Source organism: Seriola dumerili, unplaced genomic scaffold (assembly GCF_002260705.1).
Source record: "Seriola dumerili isolate Sdu_G_001 unplaced genomic scaffold, Sdu_1.0 BDQW01000309.1, whole genome shotgun sequence".
NCBI lineage: Eukaryota > Metazoa > Chordata > Actinopteri > Carangiformes > Carangidae > Seriola > Seriola dumerili.
This window is the reverse complement of record NW_019174564.1, coordinates 1,183,027-1,203,695: the sequence shown is the minus strand read 5'-3', so window position 1 is coordinate 1,203,695 and position 20,669 is coordinate 1,183,027. Positions and strand designations below refer to the sequence as shown.

At 40.9% G+C, this 20,669-nt stretch overlaps 2 protein-coding genes across 2 annotated transcripts in view; one reads left to right on the top strand and one right to left on the bottom strand.

Moving 5' to 3' along the window:
• The window catches only part of adgra3 (adhesion G protein-coupled receptor A3), a 30,721-nt gene extending 15,726 nt beyond the window's left edge, over positions 1-14,995 (bottom strand). The window contains exons 1-2 of the mRNA XM_022758830.1: positions 13,917-14,995; positions 5,860-5,931 (exon numbers count right to left, since the gene is read on the bottom strand). Of these exons, the coding sequence (XP_022614551.1) occupies positions 5,860-5,931; positions 13,917-14,125 (281 nt within the window). The 5' untranslated portion in view covers positions 14,126-14,995. The remainder of the gene's footprint in view (positions 1-5,859; positions 5,932-13,916) is intronic.
• A 1,265-nt stretch (positions 14,996-16,260) lies between these two features.
• On the top strand, positions 16,261-20,316 carry LOC111231634 (cytosolic beta-glucosidase-like). Its single transcript, XM_022758828.1, has 5 exons — positions 16,261-16,413; positions 17,005-17,229; positions 17,364-18,163; positions 18,670-18,793; positions 20,111-20,316. Exons 1-5 carry the CDS (start codon positions 16,359-16,361, stop codon positions 20,314-20,316), a joined length of 1,410 nt encoding a protein of 469 aa, XP_022614549.1. The 5' UTR covers positions 16,261-16,358.
• Positions 20,317-20,669: the final 353 nt, after the last annotated feature.

The following is a 20,669-nucleotide window of genomic DNA, read 5'->3' as shown; positions in this document are numbered from 1 at the left end:
ACAACCTGACCCTTAAAAGAGCTCTCTAGTGTGCGTGTGTGCGCACACACACACACACTCCTCCCTTCAGGTTCAAAGGCTTGCGGTCACAGAATTCCTACAGTGCTCACCTGTGCTGGCACTGCCTAGTCACTCATTACAGTGGAGGTTCAGGCAGCTTTCCAGTCGCCACCTGAACCCACACAAAAGGCCTCTGGGTAACTCTGACCGTTTGATGTCAAGGAGCTGTCATCTGAAGGAGGGTAGGTGGCCATAGATAAGTCATAGACAAAAAAATCTATTGCTTGTTAAAGCTTTTGATGTTAGCTAGAAGAGCTAGTGCAGGAGTGGTGAGAGAAAAATGAGAAGGCAGGACTTATCCTGCCTTGACCCTCACAACCTGTGAGAGCCAGTTTTAGAGTGTGTATTGGGTACACAAACATGTTGAGTCTACTAATTTGCTTGTTTCTGCTAAAACTAATTTATTTCAGTGTATACTTTGCTTGGAGATGCAGCTGTTACAGTTGAAGTAAAGCAGGACACAAACACAATAAGCTGCCATCCCCTGTGTCCAAGTTCAGCATGAGTGAACTGATGAGTCAAGAGAAAAGCTCTCCACCACCGTTTGACTCCCTGGTCAGATGTGCAAGCCACAGAAGTAGCTTTAAAAGTGTAATGTGTAAGATCTGGCCAGAATCTTTGTTTAAAATGTTCAAAAAATGAATTTACACCATCAAATAGTATGTGAAGGAGCCACAGTGATGATGTCATGACCAAGACCTCCACCTATTATATTTAAGAGACATCTACTAAAATGAGCATGCTAACCAACTAGCTGCGTCGTGTTGTAATACCACTTTATGAAACTATGTGTGAGTCAGTGTAGCGTCTAGTCTGCCCTCAGTCCCACGAAGAAGATTCCTCCAGAGCCTGAAGTTACGCCACAGCTCCCGACCAAAAAAACAAAAGCTGCTGACTAGCATCATAGAAAAGCCGAGATGACTGAAGTGCCTAGAAAGTGATCTCCTTCCCGAAGAACCGTTCCGACAAGAAACCACGTTCAACGGCAAAGAGAAGAAGAAAACACGAGTAAATCCTGGTATGTTTTTCCACTGTTGGAGACAGTTCCGAGTAAAGAGATGCGGTTTGATGTCAAGCTCACAACTTTTCTTTTGGTCTGGTGAGTAACATCTAATGTTGGTCTGTAGCGATCATTAGTGCAAATGACAAACCGTACCAACAATCATTTCAAGTGGCAAAAATGTATAATTGATGATGTTGACAGACGTTTCAGTGATGTAGTAGAATTTTGCCTGTTCCTGCGGCTGTTGTCCAACTAGATGCGTCAGTAGCTTTTCTTTTACAAGTTAGACAAAGAGACTGTTTGATCCAGAACCAGCAGGTTCAGGATCCACTGCCTTATACTGTATTTATTTTAGCATATTCATATCTATCCTTACTATTTATTATACACACACACAACAGACCTAACATGTTTGAATACAAAGAACTTGTATGATCTAAACTAATTGTCCTATCACGTTTGTGTCAGGACCAGAATTCCAGTCCAGTCCTCCCCAGTGATGGACCAGCACCTGCCTTTTCTTCTGCATCTGGCCTCATCAAACATCAACAACCACATTACAGTAACACCTTAACCAAATCTTTATGGTATACTGCACCAAACACCAAGCCAAATATCTTGTAAGTAAAATCCTACCTGGCAATAAACCATATTTTCTGATTCTGCCTTTGTGATGATGTCATCATCCCTTCCTCATGCTGCTATAGCCTGACAACCATGTGTCATGCAGTATCCCCTTGCCTTCATATTTTTAAAGGTAAATAAAAACATACTGTTTGTATTACATGTACTCATAATTTGTTTCAGTGCTATCAACAATTTTAATCAACAATAAATGCAAATCTAAATAATAAATTATAAGGAACATGGGGAAAACAACAACATGATAAACTGGACAGGGGCGAAGAGGTGAAATGCTAACCCCTATGGATGTGGAGCAAGTAGCACGATCTTACACATTACACCTTTAAAACATCTAACAGTGAACAATGCTGCTATTTGTTCTGATGACACATCAGAACATCTCATTTGTGTTCACCAAACATGAGGATTATATTTATAATGAATTCAAAATGTTAAAGCAAAAAAATTAATATATAATGAATAAAAGAAAAAATAAACTTTTGTTTTTAGGCTTCAGTTTTAACAAGGATGTTAACAGAATCTTTAATTTTAAAAGAATCTGCTGGTGGTCTTCATAGATCAGATATCAGTTGCATTGTTAAACATGAAAAATTGACCAGAATTTCCACTCCAATACTACTGACAACAAAACTGCTTGTGAATAAAATATGGGGAGTCAGAGAGAAGCAGTCCATGCTTAACCATCCCTAACTGCTCTTCAGAATCCAAAGACCACTGACCACACATGACCTGGCACCTTTTAAATCTATTTGCAGAGAAAAATGCCAGGTTTTCTCAGCATGCTCAAATTGAAATAGCTGGCTGAATATTTCCAAGTCTGTTCCAGAGCTGTTCTTGAACTGGCGCCACACCGAAGGGCGGTTTTGCAGCTGCTGCCATTTTTAGGGGCACACATACTGCCTTCCAAAGGTGTTGTTCACATTAAAATTAAAAAACATGTGACATGGAATAACATTTAATTCGACTCCTCCTCCCAAGTTTGGCATCATTTTCTGATGGAAGATTTTTATATATATATATATATATGGAAGTTCCTGGCATGAGAGACTTGACATTCCCACAAAGGAGAAACTGAGAAACTGGTAGTGTTAAACAAGCCTCCAGATGACCAGAATGATGGATGGCTTTGTGTTAATAGAAATTATGCCCCTGAAAACCCATAAAAAAGATATTCTGAACTCCAAGTGCGACTATGTAACTTTTGGACGCAACAGGAGGCAATTACAGGAAAATAACACTTTAAAATTCCCTTAATTTACTGAGATCCTTTAAAAGTAATTATTTGGGATTTGTCAGGACAAGACAGAACTAACTCACCAACTACCACATTTATACACATTATATTATATTATAATATATAGGAAAGTTTGCCAACTTTAGCCAATGTTAGTTGCCAGAAGTTTGAGGTCATACAAGACCAAGTGGGGCTATAGCAGCAAAATTACTGAGTGTATTGAAATGAGTGAGGGTGCATTTTATTGCTTAAGATTTCAACTTCTCATTTGTAAAAAGAAGATTGTGTTTTTTTTAAAAAGTTACATAATCTCCTTTTAATCCCACTGGTTAAGCAAATTAGAGCCTTGTCAACAGTGTCCTCCTTTCAAACATGGACTAAGAGCTCTATAGCGATGTCCATTTCATACTAGCTTTATATTTATGTGTAACTTGCTTACACACCTTACTTCCAAAAGTATTGTGCCATTCGTGAATAGACAACAATCACCTCTTCAGAAAACACCACACACTAGAGCTGTTATCCTTGCTCCGTTTGCCACAATAAGCATTCCTCCACAGCAGCGGATTTAGCAAGGAATTAGCATGTTGACGGTCGCCTAGCTTGGCTCCTATTTCTATGAGGAGAGTGATAATGGGGATTCTGTGTGGCTTATTTCCAAGCAGGGACACCTTTTGCCCCAACAAAACACAGCGGTCTCCACAGTTACTTTGCAATTTCACGCAGAGTGCCAGATAGGCGTAATCGATTCTCTACCCTTTTCTGGCACTCACAGCCAGCTGCTGTCTCAGTCTTCACGACTGCATATAGGCAGCCCAAATGAGGGAGAGCTTCTTTGTGGACAAAGAAAAAGAAAGCAAAGCTGTGAAGGTGGAGGGAAGGAGGGGTTGAAGATGGAGAGCCTCCGTGCATTCAAACAGACTCATGCAGCATGTTTTTTTTCCCTCTTCCAGAGTTTGAGGAGAAAAGAAGGGGAGTGTGACAGAAGGTGGGAGGGAGGGAAGAGGAACATTTCAGAGAGGGAGAGGCTTTAGCATGCAGTGTGTGTTTTTGTGTGTGTGTGTGTGTGTGTGTGTGTGTGTGTGTGTGTGTGTGTGTGTGTGTGTGAATTTTACTGTTGACACCTCTGGCCTTGGCTTGGCCTCATTACAATGACAAAAGCAAGCAAGCCATCTAGCAACCTCGCTTCACTGGTTAAGGGTGGATGGGAGTGAGGTGGGGTCTGTGTGAGGCACAATGGGAGCTGCTTTTGGAGGTAAACTTGCCTCTGGATTGATGCAACGACAGGCAGAACAGAGTTTACAGCCAAATCAACTGGCCATTCAGAGACAAGGCACATAAGTGCCTTTAAGGCTTTCTTGGTGGAGAAAGATCAAAGCTTTTTTAATGCATTCAGCACACAGCCTCTTTTTTTATCCTGTAGGCCCAAGCTCTAAAAACTAACATCTGAGCCCACAGGGAATTTTCCTGCAAGTCTATAAACAATCTAGCCCTATCTAGTCCTGTCAATGTGGGAGTCATGCAGGAGAATTTTTTTACGACAAATTATGAAAACAGAGTAAAAAGAGGGGGAAATGCTGCAGGCGCTTTATCACAGTAGTGTACAAAATCAAAGTTTGCAAGAAGATAGCAGGGACCAAGGGGACTGACAGCAGTAGAGTCACATGCTGTATTCATCATGTTTATCAGTCTAGCAATGCTGTATGTCAAAATTGACTAAAAATGCCAGAGAGAAAAGTCAGGAGAAGCTTGTTAAAATATATATTATTCTAGCAAAAAGTATTGTGTGTGATGAATAAATTAAATGGGGATCTGCGATCAATGATCAATATTTAAGCCTAATTCCTGCTGAACTACTACCACAAGGCTAAATGTAGCCATTATGGCCTCATATACCGTCTCGATTTCTGGTCTTTTTAACCAGACCGAGAAGAATGACAGGGAAACATGCCCTTAGAATTCCATATCAATGCAGTCATGTGTTATTGTAGCCTTGGGTAAAAGCACGGCCATTAATGGTCTGGTTATTTTATCTGCATGAAGCCATTCCAGAGTGATAAATCACCCATGGCCCATATGTGCAGGCCCACAGCCATTTTCTTGAACTCTCTGCAGGAAGGAAACACGGGTGATGACAATCTCATCTCCAAAGGCAGAGTCAAAAGCATGATCAACATCTCTCCATTGTTTAAGGAGCCCCAGAGAACATACCCACACGCACCAATAAATGTCTTCACTCTGTACAACTTATTTCCCCATCATCCAAATTCTCTGCCACAGTTTCTTCTGACAGACTGCAGAGACTTTCCAGACTTTGTTAAATACTAGCATTAGTAAACTCTTGAGAAGCAACCAGGTTGTCTATGTGTCACTCCCTGTGAAAAAAGTGGGCTCCATCCCCAGAATACCCAAACAACTGTATGTTCAGAGTATGTCACCAGGCAGATACCAACCAACCCTGGGGGCTATACCTATAATTAGCCTTTTCTAGTACCATCTCCAGTCCTCCACTATGGACTGATATACTTGACTGAGGGTAAGTGCTGCATGGATGCCTTCTCATTTTCTATGACCTGGATGTTCCACTGGCATGAGGCCAAAGTGTGTTTTACAAACCTCCTGCTCTACAAGCCAAAGCTTCACTTGTGGAGTGATGGATGGCTCATGCTAATGCACTGGGGGATATAACGTGAAATATGGTGAACGTATTTGACTGTAGCATAAAGCCCATTGGTGATTTTTCATGGATACATACAACCTAAATAGCTGCTTTCCAAGATGGCAAAGATGACTTCTTAAAGATCAGATTTTTTTTATTAGGGTGTGAATTTTAATCCAAACATCAAGTTCAGAGAGAAAGTTTATGCATGACTGTAAACATTGATACATTTATGCTCAAGGAAATAATAATACTTACAATTTTTCCAGCGTAGACAATCCAAAGAAGGATCCATTTCTGAGTTCTTGAATCTTATTGTTGTTTAAAATTCTGTGGAAAGAAAAATATGTATAAACGTGAAGCAAAAGAAAAAAAAAATACACCCACTGAATTTAAAAGTTAATGAGATAATAAATCAAATCTGAATCAAATCTGTGAAATCATATTATAAGTAGTTGTGACATATTCATGTGTGCTGTGCAAATGCTAAACATTTCTTGTGAATACTTTTAAGTTAAATATTAACCATTTTTGGTAGCTGAGGTATTTGTCAACTTGTCACACCAAGTCAAATTTAATATAGGCTTATGTCTAATATCTGAAGCAAACAACAATTTTCAGATAGGAGAAACAGCTGCAGCACTCAAAGCATCTGCAAGGAATGTGTGTTAATTAAATTGTGAAGGTGGATTGAAAAGGATCTAGTATCTTTTTCAGTTACAAGTGAAATGGTGCCACACTGCTACTTGTTGACAGATAACAATGTTAAGTCTCACTCTTTGTCCTCCAGCCACACTTTAGCCTCCAGTCATAGAATGTTACCCCGCTGCCAGGAAAAGATCAGAAGAAAAACAACTTGAACCTCAGCCAAGCGTTTTCTTTCATGTTAAAATGGCTATCATCTGAGCACTCTTGAGACAGGTAGCCAAAATGAGATGTGTTATGAAGGCTCTCTTCAAGGACATCAACAGCTAAAACACATCATATTCTGATCTCTAGCAGCAGTGACTCACCAGTGATGCATTTTTTTTCATAACCATCATATTATTTTAGCAATAAGAAATCCATGTTTTCGATCAAACACAAGTTCACCTTTAATCTAGCCATGAACGGTCAGAAAATGATTTACTGTTTATTCAATGCAACTAATCAGGGTTACATAACTAAAAAGGAGCCTTCATCAAGTATTTTATTGAAGGGACACAAACAAAAACCCAAAGTGTTACGGACAGATGGATTATGCATAATAGTTACAGCTAACACCTGATTAGATGCAATGCACAATGTAAAAAAAATCCCCTAATACTAAGAAGATATTGTGAGGTACTCCTTACAAACACCTTTCAATACAAACAAGTACACATATATAAGAAGATCCTTCATCATTTTAAACTTTATCACTGCAGAAATGAAAGAGAGCTGAGAAGACCTTCAAGACCATGTGTGAATTCTTGATTGCTTCCTCCCTGGGTTATAAACCAGATTTTATGATCCAGTTTATTCCTGGTGCATAGCACAAGCTGATTCACTACATACAAAGCTGCAAAGTAAAGCTCCACTTTCTGCACCCATGTCCCTGAGAGTCCAAGACTTCTCTCCCAAACTACTCCCAAAGGATCTGGGAAATCAATAGTGCTGTTAACTCCCAGCAGGAAACCCATGCAGGGACTTGTGGTTAGCATGTTTCTGGCCAGCAGGGAGGGGATGTGGTGGGTGACATACATGCTAGTGGCACCCATAACCCAGGGCCAGATTGGAGTCATTATGGGGTGTTGAGGGGTTGTTTTATTACAGGGTTGGACAGAGGAGACTCATTGGAGATTTGCTGCTTGGCTCGCTGCCGCTCTGAGCGAGAGCACACAAACAGTTCCTGCGTCCACCGCTTGTGTTTTGCAGCCTTGCTGGATGCTGAAATGGCAGATGTTAAAACGCAATAATGTACAAGACTGCAAATTCTATCACTGCCTGTGTACATATGCTCTGATGATATAGGCAGAAACACTGGGCATTCCAAGATTGTGGTCACAAAAGTCTCATTTATATTGAAGGATATCTGGCATACCAAATGGATGCATTTACCACGAGGGCTCTGTGACTTCAGGAATGTGGTTCTCAATCAACAGAATATAGGGGATGGACAAAAACACCTTACAATGCGGCAGCACTGCAGTAAAAAACAATTTGAGGAAGCTCATAATATTTGGGAGCTGATGCAGCAGAAATTAAGGAAGCATCTTCATTTTATCACAAACAGCAAATGCATCTACAGAGACAACGCTTACATTTGGACGGACTGCACTGACAGCAACATTTTCATAAAGCACCGTAAGCCAATTTAGAGAGGTACAAAGAGGGCAGGCTAACTGTTACATTATGTAATGTCGTGACAGGAAAGTATGGCAAATCTTAACAACATCTGCCTAATAGGAAAAATCTAATGGCAAAGACGTGGAGTGGTCACAAGTACACGCTCATCATTATTGACATTAACTTATTTGAGCTTCAATACAGCGTGAACAGGCCTTTCATCATCATGGAAAGTTGTGTAAGTAGGTTTGCAGAGTCGATTATGAATCATTCCGGTGTGGCTGCTTAAATTCACATTTGTAGCCTTGTGACTCTACAGGTCGTTAAAATAATCTGAGAAAGAGAGTTCTCCTGAGAGTCATGAGCCCTTATCTTGCCCCCTTTCCATCCCTTCCTTCTTTGCATGCTCTGCCCTACTTCACTCGCCCTGTCCCTCCCTCTTGCTCATGACAGGAGTGTGACTTCGGCATGTTGGAAACTGCTTTGGCTGCAAAACCCGAGTCTTCTCTACACTCTTGCACTGGTGACAAAGCAACACCACAGCGTACTACACAAACAATACATTTAAAGCAAAGCCTCAAATCTACATGGAGATCATGGACATTTAACCATCAACATCTCCACTGCCCTCAGGATGTCTGTTGCTAGACCGTCTGCTTCCTCAATGTCTGTCTCTGGATGTCGGCCTGAGGTCTCCAGACTAGAGAGCTGTCTGTGGAATTTCTTCGGGCAAGGCCTCAAACGATGCAGGAGGGGAGTCTCCCTTATCTTGATGCATAGATAAGACCTGCTTGAGCTCAGGCCAAGAACAAGCTGCAGGGGGATACGACCGAATCTCACATCCTGTCTCCTGATACAGATGCTATAAATCTCTATGACATTTATGGAAGAGCTGTCTCTGAAACCGGAATTTCTACTCTGAGTAATATAAAATTCGCTGGCCTAGATTTCCTTTTGCCTTCAAACTGAGTAAACATGACACTGCTGAAGGTAGTCCAGAGTTCTTTTTCACTTAAGAAAATACACCTTTGAAAGCATACGCCTCTGGCTGTGGGCACATTATCCAGAGAGGGAGCAAAAAACGGCCAGCCACTACACACTCCCCTCACAGGCACAGAGCATTTTAAGAACAAAGCTAACTGGTGATCTCTCAACACTTTCTTTACGCTCAGGAGGCTTTCAGACAAAGAACTCCCAAGAGCAGAGAGCTGTAACTCTTCAACAGGTTTTCAAATAAGTTTCAGGCTGCAGTGGAGCTCATAAAATCCCTTCTAGAGTGACTTCCTCCGACTACAATGAATGGAAAAGTGGGCCTCAGCTCAGGTGGAAAAGGGAAGTGATTCAGTGGCTGAGGTGGTGCAACTTGCCAAGGTGATTCTCGCAATTATCTAGTGCTTTCTTGTGCCACAAATGATCCAAGTATGAAGATTTTTCTGCAGCATTTGGATTTATTTAGAGAATGAGCACCAAGGGATAGAAAAAGCTGCGCCAAGGATTTTTGTTTTATATGTCATTGAGGAAATATCAAGTCCTTTAAAGGAATTCACTTGAGTTTGGGGAAGCTTGTCGTAGACCTTGCAATATCCTCTTTCACCATCCAACAGGCCAAGCCATTAGAGCAAGGTATTCACCTTATAGCTCTCTGGCTGAATGGACAAATGATCCCACCATGCGAACACGAGGATAAAAGAAGATGAGTAATAAAATGAATACAGACCAGAAGGTATCACACAGCGTGAGCTCATGTCTACAAACTAAACTGAATTGCTTGTCTGGGATTAACTGAGACTTGGGGCAACCTGGCAAAGTCAAAGCTCAACAGACCTGAGAAATGAAAGGCTGTGAACTGACTAAATGTGCAGCTGTCAGTGCCTTGCTTTTGGGAATTTGCTTTCTTCTGCAAACACTGCAGAACTACTTTGAAAAACACAGGAGCACTCCTTTAGACCAATGGCTTGCCTGGAAAGCAACAAAAACAAATCCTCTTAGGACATGCATGACAGCAGGCACCTGTGTTCCAGTTACACAAGCACTTCAAAAGGCTCCCAGCATAACATAGTAGCTTTTTAATGCTAGGGAGAGTAAACAAATGAAATAATTGACCTAGGGACTGATCACAAATTCCAAACTTATGTGTCTGCGTTCACTGTATTTTAAGATCTGAAATCCAAAGTGAGGCTGCTCCACAAGCCTAACCTGAAGGCAGCGAAGTCTCAAGGAAACCAGACGAGAATGTAACCCTAACTCCCAGTTTGCACTGCTGTAAAACAAGACGTTTTACTGCACCCTGACGTGTCATCAAACTCAGCACGCTTTTCCTGCAGCAAGGGAGGCAATCCCTGCTCTCTTCCTGACATTAATCCTGTGCTGCGCTGTGCAGCTCAAAACCAGGTGCGCTTGTTTGCACTGTCCAACCCAGGTGCTCCTGTGAATGGGTCCTGATTACACACTAAACAAGCCCTGTACAGAAATATGAGCCTGGTGAGTACAGAAAGCTTAAATATAGTCAGTTCCCGTCTGTGCGGGTATGTCGGATGAAACTTAAACAGGTGCACAGAAATAAATGCTCATGTACACACCCATACAGATGACCCGCACAACCTGATTTATCCTTCCGTGTGAGGCAGAAGTTAAATTCAACCCCTTGTATTTCAGACGAGGCCTTCACTGACATGGGAGGATAGGCCAGCTGTAAACACATTTGTGTCATTTCCTCTCGGATTACTTAGGCATGTGGTATCATTTGGAGAGCACAAATGCAGGGAATGCATCACTCATGTTTTTCTCTACAGAGAGGCATTCAGGGCAGAACTGCCCTGAATAACTACATGCATTCAATCTCAGGGTAAGCCAATACCAGCAGTCATTCCGGTCTGGTAAAATAATGGCTATTTAACTGTGTAACTGCTCGTGTACAGACAAGCATGGTTTAAATAAAAGATAAGTAAAAACTGAGAGCCATCATGTGACATTATCTGAGGGAAATTTTCTGGCATGTAGTCAAACCAATTATCCCAGTGGTTCAATGAGTTCACCATAGTAGTTGAGAAAATGCTCAAAGAAGTGTGCTTGGTTTTCTTTGAAAAGCCTGGGTTAAATTTTTAATTTGTTACTCGACCCCTGAAGAGGAAAACAGGAAATCTTAAGTACAAAGAAGGGGGGGTGTTCTCTAATCACACATAGCTTCTACTGCTGTTTCTGGCAAGGCCTTTAATTAACAAACACAACAAGGCGTATCAACACACAAATTGGAAAACATCCATATCGAAACAAGCGAAATAACATTACCCTGAAAGTGAGAAGTGTAAAAAGTCAGGTGTGACATTTGGTGTTATTTTGTCATGTTTTTCAAATTTGCCTTAAAGGAGAAAAAATTAATTAGAGATGTCTTTCTGCTGACACTAACACCCCTTAGGCACACAAGCCATTTAGATCCAGGTCTATGTGTTAAACATACCTCTGAGAACACTGCCGCAGAACATCTAGAAACATTAAGATGCAAGTTTGGTGAAAAGTGGATTACATTTCTTTAGAGTTCACTGCAGTCCAGACCAGCTATGTCCAGGCCATGGTCAACCCCACAACAAGGCAGTGGGAGAGCCATAAAACAGGACCACCACACCTAATGAGAGGGCTCGCCGCTTTTACAGGTCATAAATCAACACCTAAAAATTTCACAGTGAACATAAATTGCTGTTTGATTGTTACTCTTGTCTACATTGAATTGTGAAGAGGCTTCCCCTTTAAGGACATAGTTTTGTTGTTTTCCTACAATGGAAAACAAACAAGTGTCCAGAAATGCAAAAATGGAGACTGGAAGGAATTCCTGAGAGTTGCACTGCTCGCTGTCTGTGCTCTCTAATTACATCTTTCTTCTTCTTTGGAGACTATCCTTCACATTACAGTGCTTAAGCTCAATGCTAAATCATGAGGAACCTGGCTCAACCTCCAATCCATCACTGTCTGAATAAGATGACAGACTCCAAGCTCACTGAAAACATAGAGACATGGCAAACGCCAACTACACCATAACCAAGAGAGATCAGCATATTTCAAATTCTAGACACATTTAAGAGGACAGGATTATTAAACACCATAAAGAGGAAGATTGTATCAGGGATCACAATAAAAAATAAATAAATAAACTCAAGAAATTCGAATATTCAAGAGCACTTCATGTGTAACTGCATGTTTTAGTCAATTCCCTACTAATCATATCTACTTCTCATTACTGCTCATTATTATTCAAAGTTCAAGCTCTTGCCAGCTCATTATTTCAGTACTTTATGATTACTGATTGACAGAGACATGATACTTGCTCGAGTCATGTAATTCAATGTGTTATGTGTTGGTGGAAAGCTCCAACATCTGAGATTTCACAGTCAGCTCCTGAATACAACCAGCACTTCAACAGGTAAGTACAGGTTAGTACTTCTGGGTAAAAAAAAACAAAAAAAACAATATGGAGGTCAGTGAAGAGGAAATTGTTGGGATGTTTAGTCTTAAAGAGGCACATCATTTGTTTTACTGACAGGTCTCTGAGGCTTTGACACTTGTTTGAGTGGTTGCCAGGTGTTCAGCAGTTTCAGTAATTGATAAAATAAAAACTCTAAGCCTAACACATCCTTGCAGCAAACTGCTCAACATGTGCAATGTGTCAATTCCCATGCTACAATGGTCTGACTTTGATTAATAAATAAATAAAACTAGACACACTGCACTTATGGATTACCTAACTCAAGCAAATATCAAATCTCTGCAAATGTTACTTTTATGCTCTCGTGAAATGACTACAAACCAATATGATTGGAAAGCAGATTTAAAAATATAACAACTCAATGACTTTGCTTCAAAGTAATGTACCTGCAATTTGTGGTAAACAGGTTAAAACATGCAAAATCACTGCAATGGTCTTATCACTCATAACTTTGCAGCCAATCCTCTCCCTTTCTTTCCCTCCCTGGAGTCTATTATTTGCTTTCTACTCCTGCACCCTGCCCTAGTATTCTCATATTTCCCCTATCGCTCACCACCACCACAAAACACAAGTGCTCTAAACACACAGCTTGAATTTCTGACTTTTTACTAGTTTTTCTAATAAAAAAAGTTGTCTTGTCTTGTTTTGAACACTGTGATACACCGAGATCAAAACACCACTAAATTAAATCAGGTACAACTTGAAAATATGTTAACAACACAAAAGTCTCAGCAATCTGCAGAAATATTTGATGACCTCAATCCATGAGGTCATGAAAAGGTTTGTGAGGGAAATCTGCTTGTGCTCAATCACTTGTGTCTGCATGTGTGTGTGTTTCGTCCTTTTGAGTTCTGAGGGTGGCCACATGACAACTAACAACTGTATTAATACCACTGGCGGCTGGTGAGGCTTAGTAAAGTGTTTTGTCAATAACAGTACGACTGAAACTGGATGTAACCCCATCAGACAGGAAAAAGCATCACAGCCAGTGAGCCCTTGCATCCATTATAATGCCTTGGAGATATGGTCAGAGAGGCGTCTTCCTGTGTATGAATCACAACACTACAGGAAGACAGGCGGTTAGTGTTACATAGGGTTTACATGTACACTATTCCAGTATGCAGCTGTGAAAGCATGATGTATGGCTGACACGGAGCAGACACAAATATAGCTCTAGTGTACCACTTATCATGCCATATTTATCTTTAGAAATATTACCCGATTACCTCTAAAACTATGGATAACTATGTGGAAGTGAACCTCACATTCATTCAGTTAATAATCAGGATAAGATGTGTATTTAGGAGAATTAAGTAAGGAAAAGATGCTTAGGTCTTTGTAGTGACTCCATGTTAACTATTTAAAAGAAGACAATAGGGGGAATGCGGGGGATGTAGTTCACATTCTGCCACCAACAGTGGATAATCGCCTGATAACAAAGCTCAAAGATTGAAAGTACAGTGTCAGAGCAGGCTTGGGTGTGTTTTAACTGGGTAAAATGAATGTAAATTGCGTCTCTGTGTATACTTACAGTGTGACTGTTCTGTTGGGGAAGGAGTCCGGCGGTAACACCTGATGGAGCTCCATGTTGCTGCAGACCACTTTCCTGTCGGATGTCGGGCTCTTCCCAGCGCTTTTCGAGCGTTCATCATATGATTTGCAATCAGATGATACCACCGAGCCTCCGCCGCCGACACTCAGCAGCAAAATCACAAGCAACTGCAACACATCCACCCTCATTTTCACACGCGACTTGAATACCCTCGCAGCATTGGCAAAGGAAATAATGTTTTGATAGATAGTAGGGTGAAACTAAGAAGCTTTGTTATAAAAAGGTGGCCCGAAAGCCAGACAAAAATGCGACCTTTGCCAGTATCTTGTTTGGTTCAAGTGAACCTTCCTCCTCCATTTCTCGCAAGGCTTTCCCTTTGCTCGGCGGCATTCAGTCCGACAGAGGTGTCCTCCTTTGTTTGCCAAACGACTCATTTATAATTCCCTTCCCATTGTGGCGTTGTGTTCATTTCCTCCAACTCTACTAATCCACAAATTTTAAATGCTGGGTATGCTCGGTGGTTAGTAAATAACTTGCCCAGTTGTTGGGAGGTTTTCTTTGTTGCCCATAGCGTGGGTCCGAGTCACAGTGTTGTCTTTTCCACGGGAGGCGGCTGCAGTCATCCCAGGTTATCTGCATTAACTTCAGGGGACGCGACCAGGCTTTATAAAACACGTACTTTCATTTCCAAATAATTCGAACTATATACTGAACCAAACAAGAGCGAGTAAAGTTTCCATTCCCTGTTTTCCAGGCACCAACAGGAAATAACTCTGAAAAAAATACGAAAGTACAAAAACACAGCTCAAAGTGTGCTGCAAATGGTCGAAAAACAAAGTGAAACGCTCGACATAACTTAAAGAAACGTATGTAAAGTGGTTATTTTGTGTCTTTTAGTTCCCCGGTGTCTTTGGAAAGTTTTCAAAACTAGTTCTGTGTCCATTGAGAAGTCCTCTTCCCATGGTCCTGCCCCGGGCTCCACTATTGTCAACTCCAGTGGAATTCAAAGCATATCCGGTCTGCATTTCAGAATAAAACCCTCAGCAGAGGCATTGTCATCCGTTGAGTTGCTTTGAGTATTTGCCAGACAAGGTTGTAATACTTTTATCTCTATTCAGGCTGCAGTGGTGGAAACTGTACTGAAAGTAACTGCACTCATATACACAACAAACACATTTTTAATGTAGGCCTGCTACTTTTGATAATTAATTTTGTGAAGCAATTATTCTACATTTTACTCCACTACATTTATTTCACAGTAGTTATTAATAATTTGCAGAATAGCCAACTATTTAATACAAATAGTAGTCTTTTGACACTTTCACTGCTTTGTGTTTGTAAGTAGCCTACTTTCTCTGAGTGAAACAGTATTGTCATGTATTTGTATTTCTACTTTTACTAAAATAAAGGATGTGAATACTTCTTCCACCCCTAGTTTTCTCTGTTTGGTTGACTTTAAACGAGGTTAGTGTAGTTTGCTGTACAATAGCCATAAAGAATGAAGTCACATGAGGAGCACAAATCCTAGTATCTTGCAGCTACATGAGGAAAATCTGTTTACCCTCCCAATCCATTTTCTGTGTTATGATCAGGTCGAGTGAGTCACTTCATTCTATAGGACCTGGACCAAAGAAGAGCATTGAAGTGAACACAGGCCAGGGAACTTATGCCTTCAGGCTAAATGCTTTCACCTCCACTAGTCTATTTGCTTTCAGGATTTGTGAGGCCTGACGTTCATTGATGAGCAACCTTTAACCTTTTTTGTCAGCACAGTACGTCACATTGTTGCGATGCAGCAGTCAGCTGAATGGATGATATTCAGTGACTTCAATGCTAACAAATTCTTTTCATCTGAATTTCAGTCTGGTCAAACGCAACCTATCAAAAGCTGCAAGCCATTCTGAATTAAATCCCATTGCCAGAAAAGTTTATAAAAATCACACACTTTCACTGGATTTAATCAATTAAATCAAACGAACATGGGCTCTTATAAAATTTGAAAATGCAACAAAGTAAAAGTTGTCCAGACAGCGCAAATTTGACGTCCACAAACTTAGCGAGACGTCATCACGCAGGACTGTACCTTGATGTGTTGCTTTCAAGTGCACCTCGGGAGAGTCGTGAGCACAACTTTAAAGGACAATCAAAAGCCTGAGCCCTGTAACTTAAATCGTTGTGACTGATTATTATTTAGGTACAAGAGAAATTGCTGCACTGGATTCCTAACATTCATACAGATATTGGATTAATTCGTCTGAGTTAGCACCAGTTTTAATATGTCTGAGATAGCATTCATGTATCGAACGTCACATCTCGGAGTAGTTCCTGGTTGTAGGATATTTGTGTGCGAGGACGAGCAGTTTAAACCTAATGTATTAATTGTTTCAAACAACAACGCGGAGACATAAGGGTTGGGATAACATGTTCCCAATTGACTTTGCGTGGGGAGCAGGAACTGCAGCGTATCAAATAGAAGGTATGTGATTAATATCCGTTTTTTAATACTTAAGTATGGTATTTTCACCAATAGCCATTGCATTGTTGTTCATGCTGTTTGGAGATATCATGAACTTTGGTTATATTCATTCCAAAGCTTTTGTAATAGATGGAATTAGACTGCACAGGCGTCCATGATGTTGTGGTAACTGGTACACAGCAAGACCCAAGACTCTGAGGCACAAAGCACAGTGATTTTCTTAAATCAGACGCTGCATGCCTGAATGTCATGTGACTGTTAAGTTTAACCAATCGGTCTACAGGCCATTATTATTGATACTATCGTTATATCGGTAAGTATAGACAACTTGGAAGAAGCTCACAAGTCACCCTAATGTAAGACTGAGAACACACTAAAAAAACATTACAAAAAACAACAGGCAATCCCTTCTATAATAGAAGGAAAAACACTGAACACTTTAGCTAATATATGCTGGAATATCACATGAATATGAGCCTTCAGGAGACTAAAACTACTAAAAGTCCCAGCTGAAACATTACAGTGATTTTTCTTTAAGTCAACACCCTCCCTACTTTTATGAAATGAAACAACCTCTATGTGTGTGTTGAGGTGGCTGGCAGGCAGACGGCAAGGGACCGAGTATCTGGGACACGTTTTGTCATGAGAAAGGCAGAGTGTTTAAGGAGCAGAACGGAGATGTAGCCTGTAACAGCTACGAGCTGTGGGAGAAAGACCTGGAGTGCATCCAGCAGCTTGGACTGACGCACTATCGCCTGTCTCTCTCCTGGGCCCGCCTCCTGCCTGATGGGACCACACGCAATGTCAATCAAAAAGGTATTTCCATATTCCTGTAAGGCCCATGCTAGACCCAAATCTAGAACTACATAATAAAACAAGCTTATTAGATGCTTCTAGTGCTGTTTTACCATGTCACCCATTAACTACAGCACTGCCTAACTGTCCAACAGGTGTACAGTACTACAACAAGGTGATTGATGATTTGCTGGCCTGTAATGTTTCACCTATGGTCACACTCTACCACTTTGACTTGCCGCAAGCTCTCCAAGACCAGGGTGGCTGGAAATCCCCAGCTATAGTGACCCACTTCGACAGCTATGCCAAGTTTTGTTTCCAAACATTTGGGGACCAAGTCAAACTTTGGATCACTATCAATGAGCCACATGTGTGCGCCAAACTGGGCCACGAAGACGGCATCCATGCTCCAGGGTTAAAAGAACCGGGGATTGCTGCTTACCTGGTGGGCCATAATATGCTGCGTGCCCATGCCATGGCCTGGCACAGCTACAACTCCTACTACAGGCCAAAGCAGAAGGGAGCGGTGTCTCTGGCCATCAACAGTGACTGGTTTGAGCCATTGCGCCCGGATTGCAACGAGGATATTACTGCTACTGAACGTGACCTTGCATTTACTCTAGGCTGGTTTGCCTGGCCTGTTTTTGTCACTGGAGATTATCCAGAAATAATGAGATCCGCCATCAACTCTCAAAGTACGAAGCTGGGATATAGCGGCAGCTCGAGACTGCCCAGCTTCTCAAAGGATGAACCTGCCATTTTAGGCACAGCTGATTTCTTTGCTTTGAACTACTATACATCCCGCAAAGTCAAGCCAGGAGGAGGATGTGGACAGATGTGTATAAAGAGCGACCGAGATGCAGAGGAAATTTTGGATCCGTCCTGGTCTGTCTGTGGAGTGTCCTGGCTGGCTGTAGTCCCCTATGGCTTAAGGAAACTTCTTAAGCACATTAAGGTAATATTACAACTAAAATGTTTTCCTAAAAGCCAGTTAACTTGGTCCACATCACTGAAAAGTCGCTCAAACAAGGATAATCCACATCCTACATTTTGACTATGCATTCAATCAGTTGAAATGTGGAGTCATTTTTCTTTTCTCTCTTAGCATCAAACTGAATTGACCGAGAAGACAAATCGCCTTTAACCAAAGGAGGAGAACACTCTGACATTAGTTTAGTGTCTTACTATTGATTTTGTATGCAGTAATCTCCTTTTAACACCTCCAGAAACACACTGATGCTTCATTAGTGCTGTCACATTGAATGAAACAGTTACTTTGCTGAAAAGTGTTTGCAAACGAGCAATTTCCTGCTGTTGTGACTTGTCACAGGCCATTAGTTTGAGCTTGGCACTGTTGAAATGCAGCTAAACGGCACACTGTAGACCAATCTGTCTCTCCCTGGAATGTCTGACAGCTGTGATGCCTTGTTTGACAATAATATTTGCCCCACGACTTTCCAGGACACTTTCAACAACCCAGCAGTCTACATCACAGAGAATGGTTTCTCTCAGATAGGGCCACTGCAAATTGAGGATGTCCAGCGCTGTGAGTTTTACAAAGACACCATCCTGGAGGTGGCTAAAGGTAAAGGCTGGTATATCTGTACTAGAGAAATGCAATAAAACAAGCAAATAGCCATTGACAAACATTATTAGAGTCAAAGCTCATGTAAATTATTTTAATTCTGCATTTTGGAAATGTTCTTTATAACATTTTAGTACCAGTCCAGTAACTACTAATGAAAATACTGGCTGACAAATAGCCCTGGTAGAGCGAATATTTTGCAGGACCAAAGGTGGTTTGATACACCATCAACCCTCTTGCAACCAGGGTACAATTTGGATGGTCCAGCACCCTCTTACAAATTCAGTATGCAAAGACTGGTATCTGTAGCTTCAAGCACTTTTCGATTATACCTTACTTTCCAAGACACCCTGAGGAAGTCAAGTGTGCCGATATGTGCTGGTGCATTTTATAATGTACTAAACCCAGACTTTTTATTTTTAATGATACACTTGAGTGTCTGGTCTGGAAAAAATAGCATTTTATTTCCTCTCTAAAATTAAAAATACCTCCTTTTTGTCTTACACACCTTTGACAGCAACATTACTGGTGGACTATGGACAAATTCTTTTAAATTTTCAGGACACCTTTGTCAAATTGTGATTGCATTTTTAGGAGATATATACATACATTACTGAACAGGCTCTGCTTTAAATTCAAAATTGGGGAAACTATAATGATTTATATATACGATGATTTATATCTATAATAATATTATTTTTAATTTTAGGCCTTTGGGTTGTGGTGTTGCCCAAATGCAAAGTTGTTTGTTTTGGCGCCACCATCTGACCAGTCTGTGTATTTTTTATTGCCAGGATGTGGGGAAGCTGGCTACCAAACAGGCCGTGACAGTGACTGTGAGCTAGCATGCACAATACAAGGAATCTGAAACCAAAGCATCTTAATGTAATTTGGCCATTATTAATTTCATTACTTAGACCTGTGCTTTTCTGACTGACACATGAACATGCTAAAAAGAAGACCAAAAAAACATTTTTGCTGTCCAAAAAAAAGTTAGCAGATGCCGCTTTTATCTATTAAAGTCATAGAAACAGCTCATGCATGACTTATCAAGGTGCTCCCAGCTGATAGGTATGACACAAGGCTTTTTCACTTGTTGTAAATGAATCATGCTCTTGGTCTGCTTTTGAATACTTTATGATGATGCAAATCTTGTCATTTGTCATGTTAGCAGTCGTGGTTCAGTTAGATGGCTATAGCTATGAAATCAAGCAGTGGGTATGCTTCTGTTTTAGAGATAGGGCTCTTGGATCAACTCTTGTTGTGTGCACAAAATTAAAATTTCTCACCATGTTTTAACTTTGTGTTGTTGTGCAGCTATTGAAGAAGATGGCGTCAATGTCTGTGGATATTTTGCATGGTCGCTGTTGGACAACTTTGAATGGGCTGACGGATTCAGTGTTCGTTTTGGACTGTTTCATGTGGACTTCTCCGATGCAAAGCTGACTCGAACCATATACCGGTCAGGACGGGAGTATGCAAAGATGATCATGAAGTACAAGAGAGAAACTGATGTACAGTGACTGAAGATTAAAAAAATGTTTTGTTTTTTTTACACAATCTTAATAAACTAGCAGTTTTTGTATTGTTGCTTTGTCTCACACATATTCATCTAAATTAGATGAGTCAGTGCAGTTCAACTAACCAACCAGGCACCTGCTCCCATTCACCTCTACTACATCTAGAATTTCAAGCACCGTCATCGTCTCTGAATTTCTTTTCACTTCAGAAAATGGTCAGGGAAGAGTCAGAGTGAGCTTACTTGGCTGTCTTTGTAAGAAATCTGACTTCAGCAGAGGATGTAAGGACATGGACAGAGTGTTGAGATGATTCAATGCAAGTGTAAATTAGTATTATACCCTGTCCAATTCCCTGT

What these genes read in the sequence shown, in the direction of transcription:
- LOC111231634 (XM_022758828.1), top strand. Translation starts at nt 16,359, where the DNA reads ATGTTCCCAATTGACTTTGCGTGGGGAGCAGGAACTGCAGCGTATCAA. An exon ending in AACTTCTTAAGCACATTAAG is followed by an intron (nt 18,164 to 18,669) that starts GTAATATTACAA and finishes ACGACTTTCCAG; the next exon opens with GACACTTTCAACAACCCAGC. An exon ending in CATCCTGGAGGTGGCTAAAG is followed by an intron (nt 18,794 to 20,110) that starts GTAAAGGCTGGT and finishes GTTGTTGTGCAG; the next exon opens with CTATTGAAGAAGATGGCGTC.